Here is a 22,313-nt window from a genome sequence, read left to right on the forward strand (position 1 = left end):
GACACCTCTCTCACAGTCAGCAGAACTAGCATTACCAAAGGGAGAACTTTATAGGTAGAACTTTCCTTCTGCCAAAAAGGCAAAGTAACCGTTGCTGTAGAAGATGCAGCTGTATGTCTCTCATCATAGATTATCGTGATTAACTACTTGCTACAACAGTATTGTCAAAATTGCAGTACTGATGCTTTCCACCTTAGATCTTAAGATGTAGTTTAGTCCCTTCCAAAAATTTTTGTATACCTTTAGTATGTAACAAACTGCTGAGTTTAAAATGTAAAAAACATGTCAGAGGAGAATGTTGGGTTTATGCATATAAGCACTGCTGTATGAACGAAACACTTTTCCTCTGAATCACTGCCCTTGCATCTGATAAAAATTATGATTTGGTTGGGTGAAAGCGAGTAAGATGGAGAAGGGCAGTTTAGAAACAAAGCTACACATTCTTGTTTTCTTACATTGACTTAAGTCTTGTGAACTTAAAAGTGGCAGAAAGATTACACTGTGGATGGACTTCTGGGAACTGCAGTCAGTAGGGATCTGAAATAAACATTTCAGTTTGGTTTTCACTTCCTGGTTCTAACAGAAGAATTGAAAACTGTTGCGTAGAAAATACATGGAGTCATAGCTCAGAGCAGTCTTCCTCTTCCATCATCACTCAGAGCTTTTTCTCCACCTCCTTCCTGTCCCCCCAGTGATCATTACTTTGTTGTGTTTTTAAAAAATTGAACCTGGCTTGAAAAGAATCCAACTATTGGTTTGTTCCCTTAACATGAATAATATGTAAGAACAGTAGTAAACACTGTGTTTCTAGTGTAAATAATAGTTATTACTAAATTTTTTTAGGTGCAGGATTTTATAATAGTTATACCCTGTTCTACTGAGAGCAAAAGGAAAATTAGTAGTTTTATTTTTCTTTTAAAAAAGAAAATCATCATTATTAAATGCTGTTTTCAAAACTAGTAAGATCACAAGGTCTGTTTTACTGCTGCATTTTAAATGTTCTATTATATAGCTGTTAACTGGAGGGGAAGAAAAAAAGCTTAGCTGGTTTCTACAAACACTTGGAGATTTTTCACTGCAGTACTGCTACTCCTGGCCTGTGGGTAGTCAGCAGATCACAGATCTCTTCCACTTTTAATTGCATAATTTTTTTGTAAATAGTAATTTATTAAAGACTGTTTTTCATTAGACTTTTTAGTATAGCAGATAATTATTGTCTGAGTTAACAAATACAGTGTATGAAGAAAAACATTTAAACAGAAACTTTCGGGCTCTTCAGCGTGGTTTTTTGCCCTCTCTCAAATAGTAATGTAGATTGAAAAGAGCAAAACTGAACGTTCCCATGGACTTCTTATAGCATTATAGAAATCTAATTGAACTTAACATGGAACATACTTGAAACAGTTTGGTTTGTGTTTTTTTTTTCTTCACACCTGTTAATCATGAATGCAGTACTCATTTTACTTCAGTCAGTGAGTAATGTGTTTTATTATTAATATTTTTATATCTGTTCAGCTGCTTGGTGTCATTGGTAAGTGACACCATTCTTACTCTTTGGCATTTCTTCAGTTGTATTAGAAAAATAAACTGTCACTTATTTTCTTTTTCTCCTTTGTAATTTATGTGTTTTGTTCAAAATGTTAAATTCATTTTTTCAAAAAACAGAGGTGTTGCATGGCTTGCAAAAATCCTGTTTTTAAGCAGATGTAGCAGGGATGTTAGCAGTGTTCATTTCCCATCTTTCACCTGCTATCGTGCTTTAGCCCCAGCAGGAAGGTAAACTGCTTCAAAAGTGAGCCACGAGTGTTCTTGGTACCTCCTTTACTACCGGCAAGCCATTTGAGATTATGCACTCTGGGCTGTAATTGTCCATCCATTAAATATCTAAGACTCATTTGATTAAAACCACTGAACAACTACCAGATGAAAATAACTCTTTGCTACTAATAATGTGGTAACCTAGAAGGAGGAGAAAGCCTTGTGTTGCAGTGCAGTAAGTTGCTGCTTCTGTCAGTCGGCTTGACCACATGTGAACAGGAGTCCTAAACCTGTCTATACAGGCTTATATATACAAAAATAGAAAAGCTGCTTTTTCATTTACTTACTTGTGTGGGGTAAGAAAAATGGAATGGGAGGACCAAGGAAAAGCTATCTTTAGTATCTGTTTAGAGGAGTCAAGAAAATCAGATGGTTTTGAATGCTTCATAGTAGAAGTATTGACACAAGATTTCTAGAGCTATAAAAATGGTTGTGTTAACTGAGCTAAAAGTTGAGCTAATAAGCTGCGATGAGGTGAACTGTTTGTTTTACCCATTTTCATGTTTCATTAACAGGTACACGCTGGATGAGTTTGGAACAGCTAGGAGGAGCGCTGTAGTCCGTGGCTTTATAGATGCTCTTACTCGAGGAGGTCTGGGAGGTACTCCCCGCCCTATTGAAATGCACTCCCATGATCCTCTGAGGTACAGTACAAGCAAGAATGTATATCAAGTAATCCTTTTTTTGCCTGTTGGCACTTTAAATGCCTGACACCATAAACCAGTGATTTACAGAAAAATTTCTGTCTTTATTTAGGTATGTAGGAGACATGCTGGCCTGGTTGCATCAAGCTACAGCTTCTGAAAAAGAACACTTAGAAGCTATGTTAAAGCTTGTAACTGTTCAAGGTACTACTAGATTTTAAAATACAAATTGGAAAATGATAGGAACTAAGTCTGTGATAAGTCAGAAAGTGTGATTTATTTCTTAGGCTGGGCTTCAGTTATGAGAGTCTGAGCTTAGATTTTCCTAGAAATAAGTTCAGAATACCTGGTGGTTACATTTTGCCAAAAGAAAGCCCTTAACAAAGAAGAGTATTTCAACATGCACTCTTTTCATTTTACTGTGCTTATAATAGATTTACACAGAAATTACAAAGGGACATATTTAGACTGTGGTTGACAGTTCAAAAATTATCTGTAATGTATATGAATACATACCTTTCTGAAAACATTATCATAGGGTTGCTTATTGATATTTTGAGGATTCCTGTTATGCCTTGCTTGCTTGTTTAGTAATTTTTAAAAACATAATTCCTCCTTTCTATAATTCTCTTCCTTCTATGGTACAAGTAAAATGGAATTTTCTTTGGTCATGTATCATAAGTTTATGGAGGTCAAAGTAGGCCACTCATAGACGTGTGAAGCTTTTTAATATCAAAGCTGTCCTTCATTAACAGGACTACAAATGCTCAAGCTTATTCTTCAGCCCCTTTTCTCCGTTTTAAGTACCTTTATCCTGTAGAAGCTGTAGTATGATTGACCTCCATAGCTTCAGCCAAAGACTTGTTTAATAAATTAAGCATGTCTACTGAGTTATAACAAACTTGAACTTACATTGGATCTTCATCTGGTGAGCTCTTCAGACTGTATGTCCTGAGTCCTGTGCTGGGATTTAAAGTGAATATGCATTCTCATTTTCCTTACTGCTGGAAGTATTAATTGACTTTCCTAATAGTTTATGAGCAAGGAGGCTGTTTAGGAGCTGTTGTAAATCAAACTGAAGGAATGCTGGTTTGTAACTACAGTTAAAGCACACGATAGAAGTAAATTTAGTATTATTTACTGACAGTATCTCAGGGAGGCAGGAAAGCAGGCCTCATGATGGTTTTATGGTATAGAAGAAGGAATGGCAGTTCTTTGTAGATGACTGATGGTTCTGCTGTAACTGGAGAGTTCTTCAGGAAAAGCTGGTCTCATGGAGGACGTTACTATAACGACTGGGCTACTGCTGCTGTCCAGACTTGTATTTGGCTCTGAAATTCTCCCACTTCTTCATGCAGTGCTTTATTTAACTATTAAATCCCTTGGCCTTCTGACAGGATGTCCGGCTGATGTACTATGACCACATAATTAAATATATTTAGAGCATTTCAGCTATAGATCAGAGTAAAATACTTGAGAATATGGAAATTATAAATGTTTTGGGGAAATTAAAGAAAAAATCCCCAGGCCAAAACTTTTTTCCCAAGAGACAAGTATCAACAAGAGATGGAATATTTCTGTCTGAAGCAAATCGTGTGTTTTGTTAAGCTCTCCAGGAGTAGGTTTGTCATCACAGTTTGCAAGAAATGTAAAGAGGGATTCATAGCTTCGTATTGGGAACAACAGTACCTGGGAGGTGCATCTTTGGGAAAATTTTTTGATGATAAGGGTGGTTATATGCCAAGGTCAATAAGACAAAACAGTACTTAATGGGATACCACCAGTTTAACAAGAACCGTTTATGGGAAGTTGAACCTTATGAAGTACCTTGGGATTATAGGCTTTATATAAATACAGATCCTGAGTTGGTAGTGGCTAATCAGTGAGAACAGTGTCTGTGGTACTGGGAGATTCAAGTTAAATTCCCTGTGCTATCATACACACTTCAGGTGCCTGATTGTGCTGGCTACAGCGGAGATTGAGTTAATTTCACTTAGCAATTTAGAGTTGTCATCTTGTTTATTTGACAGATATTTGCATCTCCAGAGGGCAGATCTTCCCAACAGAAGTTAGGTCTAATGTAGGCATTTCTGCAGACTTTCATCACAGCTGTTTGGATTTTTTTCCTGTTCCCTATAGAGGGAGCGCAAGCAACTACTACAGATAAAGACCACCTAAGTGAGGGTCTAAAGTTAGGTCAGTCAAGTGGTTTAACTTTAATTTCAACTTGAGTAGCTTTCTGCAGAGGGAACTGGTTTTGTTATAATTGAGGTGTCTCTGTTCTGAGTTCAGATTTCTGTTTAAATTCTCCTATAAGCTCAGTGTAATTTCAGGATTCTGGAGAACATGGTAAATCACAGCTACACAAAAAAGTCCCATCTCTTCTTAAAAAAAAGAACCCACAAAAAACCGCACAGGTATAGCTATAGGTGATGTAGAGGTGAATTTGGTCTCAGTAGAAGAAAAATCACGTGAATGCTAAGTTTTTGGAGAAATGTTCCTATCCCGGTTTTTACTTTAAAGAGAACAAACTATGTAGTCCATAATTAAGTATGTAAGAATAGCTTTTAGAACATTTTAAAATTTTAAGATTGTAAATCTTAACTGTTTAAAATTAACCTGACCAAAAATGTTATTAAAATTTTAAGCACCAAACACATTCAGAAAAGTTTAACTGTTTTGCATTGTGCTGGGCAAGCATTAAGCATCTGGTTCTCCTCTTTGGAGCGTAGGTATTCTGCTAACAGGAGCCTTCCAGTCTTACAGAGGGCTTCCACTTGAAAGAAAGAATTGCAGGCATTCTTTTTAAGAGATGCAGTAGAAACCTATTTTTCATGGAGTTACAGGAACCCAGCTGGAAAGCAGAAGCCAAATGAACTCCAGGAAGGATCTCTCCCTTAGAGAAGGGTACACAGAGAAAAATGATATGTGGTGTAGCAGGCAGCCAGAAGTACATTTTCAATAATAAACTGTTCTTTAAAAGTGATGCTGGGTCTCTGAGGTTTATTCCACATTTTTTTTATGTCAGTGTGACATACTAATACTTGCAACTGTTATATAAGCCATTGTGCTGGAACATTTCTTTTTCATGTTTGCTGAATCTAAAATATTCTAATTGGACATGAAAATATATTTGAAGGCACAAGCATGTGATATATCAAGATTGTAATTCCATGTCCTTTGATATTTGAACTTGTATATTTTTTCAGCTAAACTTTCATACCCAGCAACTTGTTAAATCAGTCTGATCTAGATACACTATTGCAAATATGTGCTAGGTGCTTGTTATATTGATGAACAGTAAAAGTGTGACTGTTCCTCCTAAAAAATCTCTAAGTTGTTAGGGTGTATCTGGGAGCTAGCTTTTACATAACAGACGATGATACATCTTGTGGTTTGTAATCTTGCTTTCTTCCTTGATATCAATACTCAAACATAAAAAGATGGTTTTATTACCTTACCGATTTAGTATGCTGAAATTCTTACAGCCACCACACTGAATTCAGTTGTTTCTGCTTATGTGCCTTTTCACGTATCTTGGTGTAAAGAGACATTGGCACAGATCTCTGATCTTTTGTAATTTTTACTCTCAGAGGTAATCTATTTTAGTCTGAAATAAGATCTGCAAAATATAGCTTCAGGTCACCTGATTTCTATCACATGTCACAGTCAGTTTGTTTACTGTTCATTGCATGGGTCCCATCTGAAGATGAACTCCTGTTGACAAGTTTTAAATTAGAATTAAAGTATTGCTTTCTCCATAAATCTATTCTGAGTTGTTACTGAAGTGAGAGCTTGAAGATCTGTTGCTTTCAGTTTGATTGATTTATGACAGTACTGGTTGCCATGCAACAATTCATTTGTGTTCCATGGTAAGATAGGGCAATATTCTCTTTTGTATATAATTCTGTAAAAGATGAGTTTCAATTGCTGCTGGGGCGGAAGCATTTGGTAATGCTGCAGCGCTCAGCAGCGTGGAGGTACTTACATGATTTAATTCGTAACAATGCCATGAACACATCGGTACCAAACACTGACAGACCCATGTATTTATGGTTCAGTCCTTTTGAAATGGTACGTACTGTTGCTCCTTGAGCATCTCACTGGCCTCCCCCCCCCCCCCCCCCCCCCATTTAACTTCATGAAGTGCTAATATTGAGCCTTACTGTGACAGCTTCTTGCTAGATCATTTATTCTTCCCATTGCTCCTTCTTCCTCAAATCCCCAGGCACTATGCTGCACTAGGAGCAATTGCATAGCATAAGGTAATGACTCTCCCGGACTCCTGTTTTGTCATGCAGCTATTTTTTAATGGCTAGATTTGAAGTTCAGTGGAGGTGTAAACTAGTCTTGTGGAGAAAAGAACACGCAGTTCATAATGCTTTTTATGGAGGAGTAGCTTCTACATTTGTTTGTTTTATAGTCTTGAAGAAAAGAGAATTACATTTGCATAATCTTAGCATGTGTTTGCATTAACTGTAGGTGTGGAAGAAAATATTCAAGAAGTAGTTGGGCACATCACAGAAGGTGTCTGCAGGCCTCTGAAGGTGAAGTATTTTGTTTTCCTTAGCATTCTAAGTGTAAAAATTGTTCTGTCATGTCCCCATCTCTACAATGTATTTTCATTGCCCTTGGTTAAGAGTTAGATTCATTCAACTATGAGCTGTCATAAACCCCTTCAAAATTAAGGATTCCATAGTTCACAGATACCTGGCTTAAATAGTCATACAGTGAGAGATACTAGGATACTAAATCTGTATCTTCATTTTGGTTTACTTTTCCTACGTTCAGGAGCGCTTATGTACAAAAATTGAGCTGTGGGATAAGTATAAAGGTATGGCAGTGGTGGGTCAAATGAAAAATCAATTAAATTTACTGCCCTGTTTTTCATATTGACCATTAACATATGCTTAGGCAACAGTACAGGTTATGCAGTTGTGCCATGTTACTTCTGTAGAAGTTTCCTTGCCTGTTTATGGGCATACTGAGGACTTACTGAGCCATAGCTACTGTCTTTGTATTTAATAGACTTCAGTAGATTTTTCTTGCCTGAATACGTCAAGTTGTTATAAAAGGTTGATGTTCACAACATATCCTGCGGGAGGGAAGGGCACAGTTTAACTGTATGCTGTGTAAAAAGCCAACTCCTTTTGTTTTTCTTTTGTTAAATAACTCCAGCTCTTGTATAGAAAGAGACTGTGGAAAATAGTTGCCTACTTACCATGTTTAAGCTACCCTGCTTTGCTCTATTTCTGTTGCATCCCTCCATGGTTGTCCTTTTTCAAGCTACAGCCTTAGTCAGTTTAGGGACCCGTTTGATAGAAGTCATTAATAATGATACATCAAGTGGTTGGCTGTGTTTATTTATTGGATGTGCTTCACTTAAGCACAAAATAAAATAATCAAGGTGATGAAGCTGATACCAATAATTGCCTGACCATGCAGTGTATAAATCAGTGTTTGTAAAGTTAAATCTACTGTACTAGATATTATTATAATAAATTTCTCTTAGGATGCTGTAACTATAACAACTGTGTCCAGTTACCAAATGTTTAGTCTCCAATGTTAACAGGTAGATTTTGAATACTACATGTAAGTTCCTGGTAAGAGAGGGAGAAGGTCTGAAGAGAGGTAAAAATCAAGAAAGTGTCATTTAGAATATCACAGAAAGGTTGAGATTGGCAGTGACCTCTGGAGGTCATCTTGTCCAAACTCCCTGCTCACGCCAGGCCACCTAGAGCTTCTTGCCCAGGACAATGTCCAGATGGCTTTTTGAGTATCTCCAAGGATGGAGACTCCACAGCCTCTCTGGGAAACCTGTGCCAGTGCTCGGTCACCCTCACAGTAAAAGTGTTTTCCTGATGGTCAGTCAGAACTTCCTGTGTTTCAGTTTGTACCTGTTGCCATATAATTATGATCATCCTTCATAGTCTTTGGTTTTTTTGACTTGTTGAAAAACACCTGTCTTATTAGACAATTATCATAGCTGTTTTTGTTTGGTTTTTTTAAGATATTTTCCAAGCTTTCTGTGTTCTTGCATGCTTTAATTCTGTTAATACTGAATACTGATGTTTGGGTTCAGTATTTCTCTGCATTCCAGCAAAGTAATTTGGGATAGAATCAAACCTTTGTGTTAATCAGTGTTTTGGTCTTGATTTGAGTACTTGTACAGTTTGGTACAGAATACCTTCCATTTTGATTGCCAGACTCTTTACACTTGTGTGCTTCTGCTATCTGTAGATACAGCTCCAGAAGTATTGTCGGTAGTTAGTTACTGTGCTAATAAAAATGAAAAAACCTAAAAGAACAATAAAAGACTTTCCATTGTATTCTGTATTTTAACAGAATGCAACTTACGGTAATTCACTGCCAGACTAGACTTCCCAATGTAAAATATGCAGTATTTTGTTTGTTTGTTTATTGTTTTCCCTGGGGAAATCTTCCATAGCAAAAAAAAATAGGCAGAAACCCCCCCCCCCAAAACCCCCAAGCAGAAAAGCTTTCATACAGTGCAGTTAGATAATTGCAAGCCATCGTGTTGAGAGGAACAACAAAAGCAGACTCCGTTTGGAGGACTATTTTTTTCTACAACATATTGTTCTTTCTGATGATCACCCACAATAAGAAAAATAACTGCATTAATTTTGGGGAAGACACTCTTTGTTGTAGTTTGTGGCACTACAGTATACTGCTTTTGTAGTGGATTTCTGGTGATGTTTGAAAACCTGTCACTTGGAGTTAAGTTGATCCTGAAGTTTGAAATAGCCTTGATAAAAGCCTAATCACAGAATTTCCACGAGCACTTTTACATACTTACAGAATCATGTAGAATTTTCTTACTGGTTTATGCTGTTCTACGTGAATGAACAATATGATAACAGTTTCCTTACCTCTGAGGAAGGATTATGCTTACATGCAGTATAAATCGTCTACATTTCTTACTGATAGTTGGTTTGAGTTTTAGGCATCCAAGTGAAACTTGAGTACTCACTGCGGTAGATCTCACCACAGGCCTCTCATTTCAGGTGGAAGTAGGAGGACCCTAAAAAATATTTAGATTAAGGTCCTTATCTTTTCTATAGTACTTAAGATGAGGTCAAAATTAACCGTATGTTTTTGATGCCTTATATAGACGACAGGACATGTAGGATTAAGAAATGGTGTGAGCTGTAAGTCCAGGACTTCCCTGAGCAGGTTAGATTGAGTTACTTGCAAATTTTGCTTCTCCTGTACAGTGAAGACTTCAGTATGGGAAGCAGCAATGCTTCTTTTCCTGCTTTGTGTTTTTAATTTTAATTGTTGTTTCCTAACCCTGGCATCTTTTGGTCTTTTTTTATTTCTCTCTACTTCTGCCTATTCTGTCTTTCACAGTTTTTTTTCTTCAGTCATTGCTATTTTATTATTTTTTTTAGCAATATTTTGGTCTTTTTATTTTTCCCCAGCCTGCCATATTCTGTTTTGCTGTACACCTAGACTATACTCTGTATCCATGACTAAATGATCTTTTATTTAATATTGGAGACAGGTAATTATATAAAGCTTTGTATATACGTATGCATTGTAGAGCAGAGTTCACCTGAATGTTGAAATTAACCTTGCACATTGAACATTGTGAATAAGAGTCAAAAGTTATTCTTGGTTTTTGGGCTCTGACTTAGATGCAAAGGCAGAGAGGATTGAGGAAGCGTAATCTTGGTAAATTCTCCCTGCAGCTGGCTCTGACAAGAGGACACTGCTGCACATCATGTTCCATTGAACAGCAGACAAATAACTTGGGAGAGCGACTGTTGCTCTGTGTGTAGCCCTTTCATGCGCAGGCATGTGGGAGAACAGTGCAGTGATAAGCACTGTCAGTCACTGCTTCATAAGTGCCCAAAGATTGACCCTGGGGCAGCGTTTTATGAATGGATTGAGACTGTGTTCACCATGGAGACAAGACATCAACTGTCCAACTATAAAGACAAGCCAGCACTGTTCTGGCCTGTGTAGCCATATCTCCTGGTTGAGATAAACAGTCAACGTAACTGATCATTAGTCAGAAATATATCTAATTAAATATGAGTAGGAGGTATATAATCTCTTCTTGAAGTGAAGAAGAAGTTAATCCAGGTAAGACTTTGTCTTTTAGGTAAAATATCTAATACTTTGGATGTTCTGAATTGCTGCATGATGCTAATGATCAACTGTTGAGGCATAGGGATTTTGCAGCTTTGCAGCTGTTCTTGCTATTCAGTGCTGAGGAGAATTCCAGTATGTACTGGTATTAATCCATGAAATGATCTCATCATTTTGAAATTTTCACTAACCAATTGCAACAAAAATCTATATGGAAACATGATTTTTATAATTTTTAAATTATTTTTTTTTTAGCTAGAATACATATACCCGCTTGTTTTCTACCCAGAGGCTTGGCAACCAAGAAGCTCTGGTTCTAGCAGAATGTTGTAGTTAACTGGACATTCTCTTTTTACATTTATTTCTGGTTAAATTTATTTTTCCAAAATCAGATATTTATTGCATATAAAATCATAGAAGTTGGCTTTTAAAATGTATGACCTGAAGGATGCTTGTATTTCTTTATTCTGCAGGTTAGAATTGAGCAGGTGATTGTTGCTGAGCCAGGAGCAGTTTTGCTGTACAAGATTTCTAATCTTCTCAAGTTCTACCACCATACAATCAGGTATGCAAAATTACGAAGTATATTAAATATGTCTTTTTTAAATTGTATATATAAAGATTAATACAGTAAAAAGAGTATTTTTGTGGCTTGGTTTTGGTTCTGTAGTACGAAATCATGGAGGAATGTGCATGACGCCAAGTAGATGACATTTATGTGTTGTCATTCCTCAATTCATATCAAATCTGCTTTGGAATATAGCATCAGTTTGCCACAGGAACTTTCTTTGTTGTTCTGTGTAGATAATAGTATACAAAAAAATGTACACAAAACATTCAAGATGACAGTCAAGTCCCCTTTGAGAAAAAGTTAGAATTAATTACCTCTAGAACTTCAGTTTTTCTTTTCTTCCTTAAATAACTGTGTTTTAATACTATTTTTTCTAAATATGCACTCACATTTTTCTACTGGGAGAATGCATTTCTTGTTCCATATCTAGCTGTTGAGGGTGCACCGATTATCTTCCCATCTTCCAGATGCCACCAGGAACATAGAAACTGGAGAAAAACCAGAACTGCTTGATTTTATACTTTGTGCCATTTGCAGTAGTTCATTTTGGTTAGAAACAGCCCTGGGCTGAACTGCTGCAAATTTGAATCACTGATACTATTCCTTGAGCATCTTTTCTGTCTGAAAAGACATGTAGATGTTGGGCAGACTGGAATAAGTGGTTCTTGGGCACCTCCCACTATATTTGAAATCCTCAGTTGTGATGGCACTACAGATCAACAGTAAAACACATATAAGACTTATTCCAAAGTTTATTGTAAAAAACCCGCACAGCCTGAAAGATTTTTTGCCACCCTTTTTATGTCTCCAAAGTTAGTGTTCCTCAGTGGTTATATAACTTGGTGTAATTGAAAATGTGATGTTAAAATGGAAGGTCTTTGACAGTCTTATGTTTTGCTTTCTGTCTTGTTTATGATACATTGTTTAATGACCACTGAAGTAACTTCTGCTAGCTGAATAATTTCCCCTGTAAGGGAAGTGAAACTTTGACTAATGAAGAGAAAGTGCAGTCTGAGAAATGATCTATTAAATGCAACAAGATTTAATCTGAAAATCAGGCTACAAGTTTGAATTAGTCTTATTATGATGCAGGGAATTTTCACTGCCATTTTTGGGGCTTAAAAGCACTTTTAGTTTAGACAGAAGGTGTAACTGTGAGAAGAACATTGTCGTGTAGCATCATTTAAGGCTTACGCTGTGTTCATGCTAAGTGTAATAGCTTGACACTTGAAATGGCAAGGCATGAATTCTTACATTTTTGGAGATGTCTAACTTCGCAATGAAGAAAGAAGAGAGATGATGCTATCCCTAAAGGACAGTATGATGGAATAGTTAGCAACCCTTTTTGTTTATGTAATCTGTTTTCTGTAACAAGTAGGTTTACAGAATAACAAACAAAAATCCAATAAATTTTAGAATTATACTAAAAAGTTTGTGTAAAGCTTTAGATAAGCCTGTACTTAATAGCTGCTAATGCTTGTTCTCACTGTCACTTATGAGTGAATCTCTTAGCCAATATGGAGAACTGTTCCATGCAATTATTTGTTGTAAATTTTCAACTTTGAAAATAATTGTATTTGAAATAGTCTAAAGTATCTGACCCTGTCATGCCCTGCCTCCCCTTCAGATTATTTCATTAATCTTAATTTTGATTTCAGTGGTATTGTGGGAAACAGTGCAGCCACACTGTTGACAACAATTGAAGAAATGCATTTGTTGAGCAAGAAGATATTCTTTAATAGCCTGAGTCTTCATGCAAGTAAACTAATGGATAAGGTTTGTTTCAAAATCAGCTTTCATGTTTCCAAACACACTTTCATTTCCCTTTTGTTGAGTAAGATTATATGATGAATAACTGTTTTATATGTCAGGTTTTCCTAAAAATTAAGTTTTCTAGTTGCTATATTTTTGATACGGAACCACTTAAAAACTTCCTGTTTAGATTTTAATGCTTTTAATAGTTTTATTTTTCTGGAAATATGGCTAAAATACTGTTCCTAGCAGTATTTGTTTACAGGGCAGTTCACACATATTTAAAATCTATGAGAAGCAACAAAATTAGGAAATTTCCCTAAGTGCAATTGAGCAAAGTCAGCTTATTGAACTAGATAATTTCTGTTAATGCATCATGAGATCAACAGGTAATTACTCATGTGCAAAATTCCTTTCTTGGAAATTATGAAATATATTCCAAGATGGTAACCTAAGCAAAAACAAAACTTGGGCTTTTCTGTCTTTTATAAAAATATTTTTTATACTATTGTATTTTTATACTATATATAAAAAATACTATATACTATTTTTTATACTATTTATACTATATGCCACATGAAGATTGCTGCTGTTAAAAGCAGTACATACATTTGTTATACCAAACAACTGTACCTAACACAGTATCAGTTTTCCTCTCCTGCTGATTGCTTTGAATTGTGTTTCAATGAACTTCCCATTGTTCAGTAGCAAGTACATTCTGATTTCTCCATGCTTTATTTGTATCATGTTGCTTTTGGTAGATCTGCCCTTTAAATATCACCTTCCTAAAATCCAAGTCAAAGAAAATCATTAGGCTACACATCCCTACACATCTGATCTTCATCCAGCATCCTTGTCTGAGATTTGCTGAGTTGACTAGACCCTAAAGCCGAGAAGAGATGCCTTTCTTTATTCCCAGTTACTGCACAACCCCAGAGTTCAACAAAGCTCTCACATTACTGGTTTTTTTTCAGTTAAAAAAAAAAGTTTGAAAGTGGAAAACAAGCAATGAGGTTTTGTAAATATATTTTAAATTATTTATAGTTAACCTACAAGAAAAATAATTTAAAAAAATACATAGATTTACCGATACTTTCTTGTGCAAAGACTTTGCTGACCATTCGGTGGGATTTTCTGAGTTTGGTTGGTGTTGCTCTGTGGTCTCAAAGTAGTTTTCTTATTTTGCACGGCTTGCATCTGGTCCCAATTTCCTGTATTTCTGCAAGGGCTGAGGAATGACTTTCTCAAAGGAGCAGTTTTTCTCCTCTTCTTCCCTTCTGTATATCCCAGTGACTCCTTTCAGTGACTTCATTCATTCATTCATTCATCAGGTTACTCCTTAGTTGCTACCAACCACAGTCCATACTGCCAAGTCCACTTAGTACATTGTTGTCGTGGAGTTTGTCTACTTGAATGTGGTGTCATTGGAATAGTAGTTCCTCTGCTACTAATGCTTCTTCAAGGATCAGTTACAGCTTGAGTTCATGAAATGGTACAATGGACAAAGACAATATGAATTTAGCAAAAAATAAAATAAAAAAATAAAGCTTATCTCTTGCTATGGGCATACGTTAGCTGTATATGAATTCCTCAGAACATTTTGTTTCGTAATACATAAGCTAGAATAAAATGTCTGTGTACCTCTTCCTTTTATGAAGAGAAATTGGTGATGGACCTTAGTGAAGGTATGTGACTGCACTTTACTTACAAAGTATATGCAAACAGAGTAGTGCTTAAAGAAAGAGGTTTTCTTGGCTTGAAACTGTAAGCCAGCTCTTCATTAATTTCTGTTGTATTTAGCTCTTCATATTTATCGTGCTGGGTCTTACATCTGTACTCAAGCAGGATCCAGCACAAGTTTTCTACTCGTGTAACTCAAAAATTTTGTAGTTTTGTTTGGGGTGATACTCTGATTTTCTGTTTGGAGATGCACAACACTTAGAAGGAGAAGGAGCAGTGACAAAGGAATTACAATCTCCCAGTTCATGGTGTGTGTTCTTCATATTGTCACTCTGGGAAGGTTGTGTAATCCTCATTGCCCTCTTAGTTCCCTTTCCCTCAGCCCCCAGCCTGGATGTAACTGGCTGTAGATGCTGCCATTGTTTTATGAAGGAGTCAAATTTGATTTTACTGACGTTAAACAAAGGTGGTGATTGCAGTGCCACCTTCAGTGGTGGTTTATTACAAATAATGAACGGCATACCAAGCCTACCATTTAATGCAAAAAGAGTGTAATATTGCTCTTTCTCATAAACATACTTTATAAATTAGATCTGAAGTACTGACAATTTTACATTGTGTATGTGCCCTATGAAGATCTTTCCTCAGGATATAATTGAGGTCAAAAGCTTAAAGAGACTCAGAAGAGGATTAGATACACGAGTAACAAAGGCCTCCATAATTATTTATTAATCTCTGTGCTTCAGGAGTCAACAACATGCAGTTGAGAAAGAGTCTTACTGTACTGAGTGTAGTTCTTGTAACTGAGAGTTTTGGACAGTCCTTTGAAGCACCTTATATTATTACCCTTTATGAGTGGACTACTGAATTGATAGAATGCTATCTTACCTCCTCATGACTGAAATTAGTTTTACTTCACAAAAAATAGAAAATTAATAGGCTGAATTACGTTTGGAGAAACATTACTTTCCATGATATAAAGACCCTATTTTAGCATAAATTTAATTATCTTCTTACCTAGTTTACTGTGTGTTAATATACAGATAACCAGCTTTTATGCCTTTTCATATGTCTTCGTTATTTTAGTACTGAATGTCACAATGCTTTTACATTTTGAGGATTCTCAAGTTTGTTCTTTGCCATAATTTCTATTAACATATGTTCAGACCAAAATTGTGTGTATGTATTAACAAGATTCTCTTCACATCCCAACCTTTTTACCAGCTTTTTGCTGTGTATGGCTGCAACTGCTTCCAGATTTTTTTTTAATTTCCAGAGAAGATTAAAGCACTGGAAAGCAGACCCTTTGTGCTTACATATGCGATTGCAGCTTCATTGCTGCTCCTGTATGTGCAGAGAGAATACTCACATGTAAAATTAGTAAATTACTTTTCACTTGGACAGTCTGGAAATCATGGTTCCTTATCTCCACTTATATTTTGCATTTTAAGGCATTGATAAACCTGTTTCAAAGAATATCAGCTGCCCATTACTTTGATTAAAGTGTGATTCTTAAGGCAATTTAAGTAACTTTGGAAATAGATTAAAATACAAATAAGGTGTTCTTAAATAAAAAATACTTATCTTTCTGTAAGCTTAAGTGCCTCTCTTGTGTAGAACACTGGAAAGTAGTAAATATCGCCTGTGTGAGTTACACTGAGATACACTCAGTATCATCAGTTGTTGCTGATAATACAAAAATCGTAAGCAAGAAGTTCTGAATGGAAATCAGTTTGACAATTTTTATTTAATTTAAAGAGAATGTAAATGCTTTCTTAACTGCTGTCTGTAGCTACAAAATTCCAGAAGATTTAGTCATAATTACTGGTGAATTTGTAACTTTACATGGGTTTCTTTAGCCCTGTGCAAATTTTCTTGTGCTGTAGTGTGGGGACTACTGCCTAGAAACAGTGGTGTGTTACTGTGTCTTGCTGTGGTATGTTTTCTTAATATCTGCAGTCTTACCTAGTAGTTGGTAGACCAGAATTGTGTTTAAGCAAGCCTTTTCTCTTAATTATAGCTAGTTGAGAACTTTTTTTTAGACAAAGCAAGTTTTGTTAAATATGCTAACTCCTCGAGATCCTTTCCTTTGGATGTAGACAATTGGCAGGATGGTAATTTGACTCTGATGTCCTCATCACCACTGACAATTTAATTCCCTAGGTTATTGATTATGCAGAATTGAGCATTGCCTTCACACTGCCTGGGATTTAATTTCTGAAGCACAGTGGGAAACTGAGACTTCAGGCTGTTCTTTCTAGGACAAGAAAATAGCTTCCCCATCACATCAGTTTTTGAGAAGAGTCCCGTATTACATAAGGAGTGTCACAAGCACAGAGCTGTATGGAAGCTTAAAGGTAGTCTTAGATCAGGATTCTTCCTCTTGGTTGTCAAACCATCAGTGTAAATGGTACAGGGAAATCCCTAGTTATTTCACAGTACTTACTGGTTTGCTCAGAAGCACTTCCCTGTGAACGTTTTTTTCATTACATCAAAATCTCAAGCATCCTGGTCGTAATCTGAAAAGAAGGCAGTCAGCTCTTCAGTCTTCTTTATGGTGTTCTCGTTCAGACTTCTTAGGTAGCTCTTTATGATCTGAAATCAATGTAACAGAAATACTCTGCACACTGCCTGAATGTAAGGCCGTTGGTATCAAAGGAAGGCAGTGCACAAGGAAGTCTCTTTGGCTCCATGCTCCTTGAAACCTGTTGTGAAGCTTGGTAACAGAATCATTGCAAAGGCATTTTGTTTCCAGGATTTAAAGTGCTATTCACAGCTTTGAGATTCTCAGGTCATTCTAGAGCTCGATGCTAACATTATGTAGAAACTGTGCATCACCACCCTTCTGTGTCACTGAAGGTTCAGTGCCACTATCTCTCCTTTGTGCTGTTTGCTCTTACCCTTCAGAGGCAGTTGGGCAGTCTTGCTAGTGCTTTCTAGCACTGGTAGCAATTGGTTGGTTCGGTTCTTCTTTGTTCGGCCGGAACATTTTCTGGCTAGTGTTAGTGTCCCTGTGCTGGAAAAGTGTGTTTGTACTTGTTTCTTTTTAGCTTTCTTGAACCCAGCCATGGGTGTACCAGCTATGTGAATAGAGCAGATTAGAATTGTAAATTCAATCCTTACATATCCTTTCATATGTTTCCTTTGACCCTGCAATAATAAATCAAATGTTTAGGCGTTTGGGATTCTGCTTGTGTTATTCACTGTCTGGATCTAATTTAGAACATCCTGGTACAGATTACCGTTTTACAGATGATGATAAATCCAGGAGAAAATGCTAAATGAAAATAATTATCAGAACAACAGAAACTGTTCCAGTGAAACTGGAAGCAAAGTTCAAAGTGCCTAATGCACTGGAGTGGAATGGACTGCTCTTTCAGCTCTGAATTTCTCTGAAGGAGAATTGTCATTTAAAATCGTGAGTCCACTGGTGAGACATTTTAACAAGCCTGTTAGACTAACCTATGCCAGCATGTTTTATTGGTCCAGCTAATACATTAGGAGACTTGGAATTTTCAAGCACATTTGTCCTTACTTGTACATTTGTCCATTTGGCCTCAGTAGTAATCCATAACAATTATTTAAGGAAAGAATAATTGCAAACATTTAATTAAATGGAATGAGAGTTATAATAAGAGTAGTAAAGAGAGATTATGCCAAACTAACATGTCATCTGCTGTCTGAGCTGTTAAAAGACTATTAGTAGTGTACCCCAAATCAAGTTTTGGGATTGTTATTCCTTAATGCTGTTCTTTTTAGAGTAGATGTATGGAAATTAAATGCTGTGATTGCATTATCTGTGAAGTTTGCTAGTGGGAGAGGTATTGAAACATTCCATGCAAATAACTGTGAAATTTTCTTTCATAATTTGATCCCTGTCAGAGTGAAACCCATTAGATTTTTGGGAAGCCAAATAAGGGGCAGATTAAATGAGTCTGGCTGGTAGTTGTGATCCGAGTGCTGTTGTGGTTTTCAGTGGATCCACGTGAACAAAGCAAAGCTAGCAAGAATTTTTCTGTTGTCTTTTCTGCCTAGACCAACTTGATAGCTGAGAAGCATGCTATTAGGCCTTCTACTTTGGTGATCTCTGTAGGATCCTAGTAGGGCTCAGAAAAGCTTAGGACAGCTGCTCTGAAGCTTCTCTGGTAGACGTGCACTCAAGTTTCTTAGGCTGCTGCTGCTTAACTGTAGTGAATATTGTTTCAGCTTGTAGATTGAACTTCTTTAGTTGATGCAAATCTGTTGTAACTGACAGGATGAAACATCTGGTTAACTTTGTACAAGGTTCCACATCTGTAGTGCTTTGTCTCTACCCTCTGCTGCCAGTGAGGTTTTTAAAAGACTGTATGAAAAGCTGATTAGGCCCATAAAAAAGCCGCCGACCTTTTGTTTGTTACTCTAAGCAGTGCTTTCTCTGAGGAGTTCTGTGTTTTAAATTGCCATCTTTTTTTATTTAATACTAGTATCACAGCATTGCAGAATGGATGAGTTCAGCAGGAACCTCTAGAGATCATCTAGTCCAACCATCTTGCGCAAAGAGTGCCAGCTAGAGCAGGTTGCCCAGGACTGGTTCGAGTTGAGTGTTTACTGTGTCTAAGGATGGAGGCTCCACAACCTCACTGTGCAGCTGTCTCCAGTGTCTGACCAACCTCACAGTTAAAAACTCTTTTCCTGTCTCTCAGTCTTTGCCTATTGCTTTATCACTGGACACCACTGAGAAGAGCATCACCCACTTCTTTATCCCTCCCATAAGCTATTTATACACATTGATAACATCCTTCCAAGCCTTCTTTTCTGCAGGCTGAACACAGCCTTTCCCTCTGTAGGAGATACTCCAGTCCTTTAATGAACTTTGTGGCCCTTTGCTTGACTCGCTTTAGTATGCCCATGTCTTTCTGTACTGTTAACTTTCTGATGTTCAAGTAGGAAAGTATATAAATAGTTTTGATTGCTTGCCTGTACAGTATTTTCAGTATTTGCTCGTGCATGTATGAACTTCTAACAAAGCTGCTCTCCTTAATATCTGCTCCAGTCGTTAATAGAATTAACTGTATTTTATAGGAACAAGAATTGCACTTTTTTTTCCCATTTAACCTTCTTTGTAAGTGGGAAAGGGAAACAATTAATATATATGCTCTCTTTTCTTGGTTAGTGATACTGCCTTTTCTTTTTCGTATATTTTCCTTTGCTGTTTGTTAAATCCTTCAAGAAATCTCTTGAGCTACTTGCTCTTATAGACAGAGAAGCCTGCTCTGTATTGTATATTTGGAGGAAGGTGACTGGCTTAGTTAACTGTTCCCCGCTGATGGATATGCAGAACTTCAAATGAAGATACAACCTTTTATACTAAACCTTATGTACAGCTCCTAGTATGCATTGTAATTTTAGGAGAATTTGTTTCAGTTTTGTATATCGGATTTTAAAAATTGGGAATTTCTCCTTGTTTTCTTTGAAAGTCTGAACAGCTGGTTGGCCTTATTTCTGCATGACTGAACTGCTGGTTATAACTGATTAGACACTCAATACTGTGTTATAGTATGTTTTAATGCTATTGAACTATGTTGCAGAACTTGTCTGATAATTTTTTAGTTAGCTGCTGTCTGGCTTGCAACTAAAGCATGTACTTCAAAAGTAGAATTCAGCATGCATTTCAAATCTATTTTCTGGAAATAGGATCAATTATAATAATCTCTTGGTGCATGTAAAACAATTCAGGTCTATTTTTTTTTTTTTTTTTAAGAACAGCAATTTAGCTTTCACAAATTGAAGTTGGTAACGTTCCTCTATGATATGTCTGTTTTAAACTTTTCCTTTTCAATTCTGAAAAAAACCCAATCTATCTTTGTGTGTGAAAAATGAGAATTTTCAAAATTAATGTAGCGCTGCTTTAATTTTCCTTCCACCTGATAATTCTGCCTGTGTTGCAGTAGTCAGGAATTAAACTAACCTCAATAGAATCTAATGATCTAAACCTTTTTTCCTTGTTCCTTGCTCCCATCTAGAAGACAGTTGACTTTAAAAGAACAGATTAAATGAAAGACGAAGCTAATTTAGAAGCTTGTGAGCATCAGCTACTTCAGGAAACAAAAATTCTGTGCAAAGAAGCCTGAAATTAGTGCCATGATCTATGTGTGTGTTGGAAGTGAAAACTCCATCAAACTCTAGTCTCAAATTAATGCCAAAATACCCCTGAACATGGTCCAGTTCAGGTCTGGGAACAGTGTGTTCAGGGCACAATCAATACCCCCAATAATAACAGGAAGAAACAAGAAGAAAGTCACTCAGTGCTGTAAATTGCAGTAAACTTTACTGCTAATCAGCACTGAATAAGTGCTTCGTTTTGAATTACTGTTACTTCATTGCTAGAATATTTTTTTTATGCTTTCAAGACTGCATATGTTGAACAACAAGTGTTCTCTGAACCTATTAGATTTAGTTTTTCATTAGTTCCTTGAATTTAGTGTACTGTCTCTTTGAAAGTGAGAATAGAGGAACACTGAATTCAGAAGGATGAAAAAAAGTTTCTATTTGATCTGTCTTGGTAGCAGTGTGGGGACATGTACCGTACCTCAAATGTTTTAAAACACACAAAGAGTGAAAGCTAGGCCTGGCTTTAAAAGAGAGAGTTGTTTCTTCTTTCTGTGGTGGTGTGTTCCTTAGGTACAGATTATTTCCAGAAGGCTCTGCAGCAGTCCATTCTGAAAATGCCTCTTATGTTCTCCTACTTGGTTTCTTTGGCCATCAGCCTCTGCCCCTTTGATATTTTTTTTATTTCCTTCCTTGAAGCTCACACATCCACGTTATTATGGTAGTAATCAGTACTTTTCATTTGGGAAGCAGTGAAACATGTTACCTCAAGTTATGGCAGCAGAGGTTTACATTGGATATTAGGAAAAATTTCTTCACTGAGAGGGTGGTCAAGCATTGGAACAGGCTGCCCAGGGAGGTGGTGGAATAACCATCCCTGGAGGCGTTTAAAAAAACGCACATAGATGTGGTGCTTAGGGACATGGTTTAGTGACGGACTTGGCAGTGCTGGGTTAGTGGTTGGACTCTGATCTTAAACGTCTTTTCCAACCTAAACAATTCTGTGATTCTAAGTTGCCTGTGCATTGTGGGTCCATCCAAAGCTGCCTTCTTTCCTTGTTGAACTGGAGTCTTAAAGAGTGTTGCAGAAGTGCATGCTGCCTTGCTCTGCTGTGCCCAGACACTCCGAGTGAGACACACAGGCCAGTCCTGGCAGTTCTCCCTCCATCCTTCTGGAAGGAGACTGTGTCTGGAAGCGTTAGCTTATTCTGTTACTGGGGTTCTCCTTACTCCTACATGATCCAGCCAGGTCTGTGTTTGCCCTTAGATAGACCAGAGACAGGAAGGTGGGAAGAGGATTGTTGGCAGAAGGAAACGAGGTCAGCAGCCTGGGTTGTAGTAAGGGTCTGGAGGCAGTAGGAAACTCGTTTGAGGCACCACTGAACACAAGAAGATGCAACTACATTTGAAATGGAGTCTGAGGAACATGGTTTAGGAAGAAGAGGTGTGCTAGGTTTTATATTATATAAACATTTTATGAAGCACTTAATGAGTATTTGCCTGTTACAAAGAAGGGCTAAAGTATGTGAGCCTGTGTGAAAAATAGCATAGAATTTCCATCCATTTCAGGTGCTCCAACTTTTCGTAATTTGACTCAGTGTGTTTTTTCCTCATGATTTAAAAAATTTTCTTCTTTCTGTGTTTCA

At 36.9% G+C, this 22,313-nt stretch overlaps 1 protein-coding gene across 2 annotated transcripts in view; it reads left to right on the forward strand.

Annotated features, from left to right (window-relative positions):
* The window catches only part of COG6 (component of oligomeric golgi complex 6), a 59,525-nt gene that overhangs the window by 23,295 nt on the left and 13,917 nt on the right, over positions 1 to 22,313 (forward strand). For both annotated transcript variants that reach the window (XM_055702219.1, XM_014286090.3), the window contains exons 9-13: positions 2,334 to 2,462; positions 2,575 to 2,666; positions 6,945 to 7,009; positions 11,051 to 11,142; positions 12,807 to 12,924. In XM_055702219.1, coding sequence (XP_055558194.1) covers positions 2,334 to 2,462; positions 2,575 to 2,666; positions 6,945 to 7,009; positions 11,051 to 11,142; positions 12,807 to 12,924 — 496 coding nt within the window. The remainder of the gene's footprint in view (positions 1 to 2,333; positions 2,463 to 2,574; positions 2,667 to 6,944; positions 7,010 to 11,050; positions 11,143 to 12,806; positions 12,925 to 22,313) is intronic.

Source organism: Falco cherrug, chromosome 2 (assembly GCF_023634085.1).
Source record: "Falco cherrug isolate bFalChe1 chromosome 2, bFalChe1.pri, whole genome shotgun sequence".
Taxonomy (NCBI): domain Eukaryota; kingdom Metazoa; phylum Chordata; class Aves; order Falconiformes; family Falconidae; genus Falco; species Falco cherrug.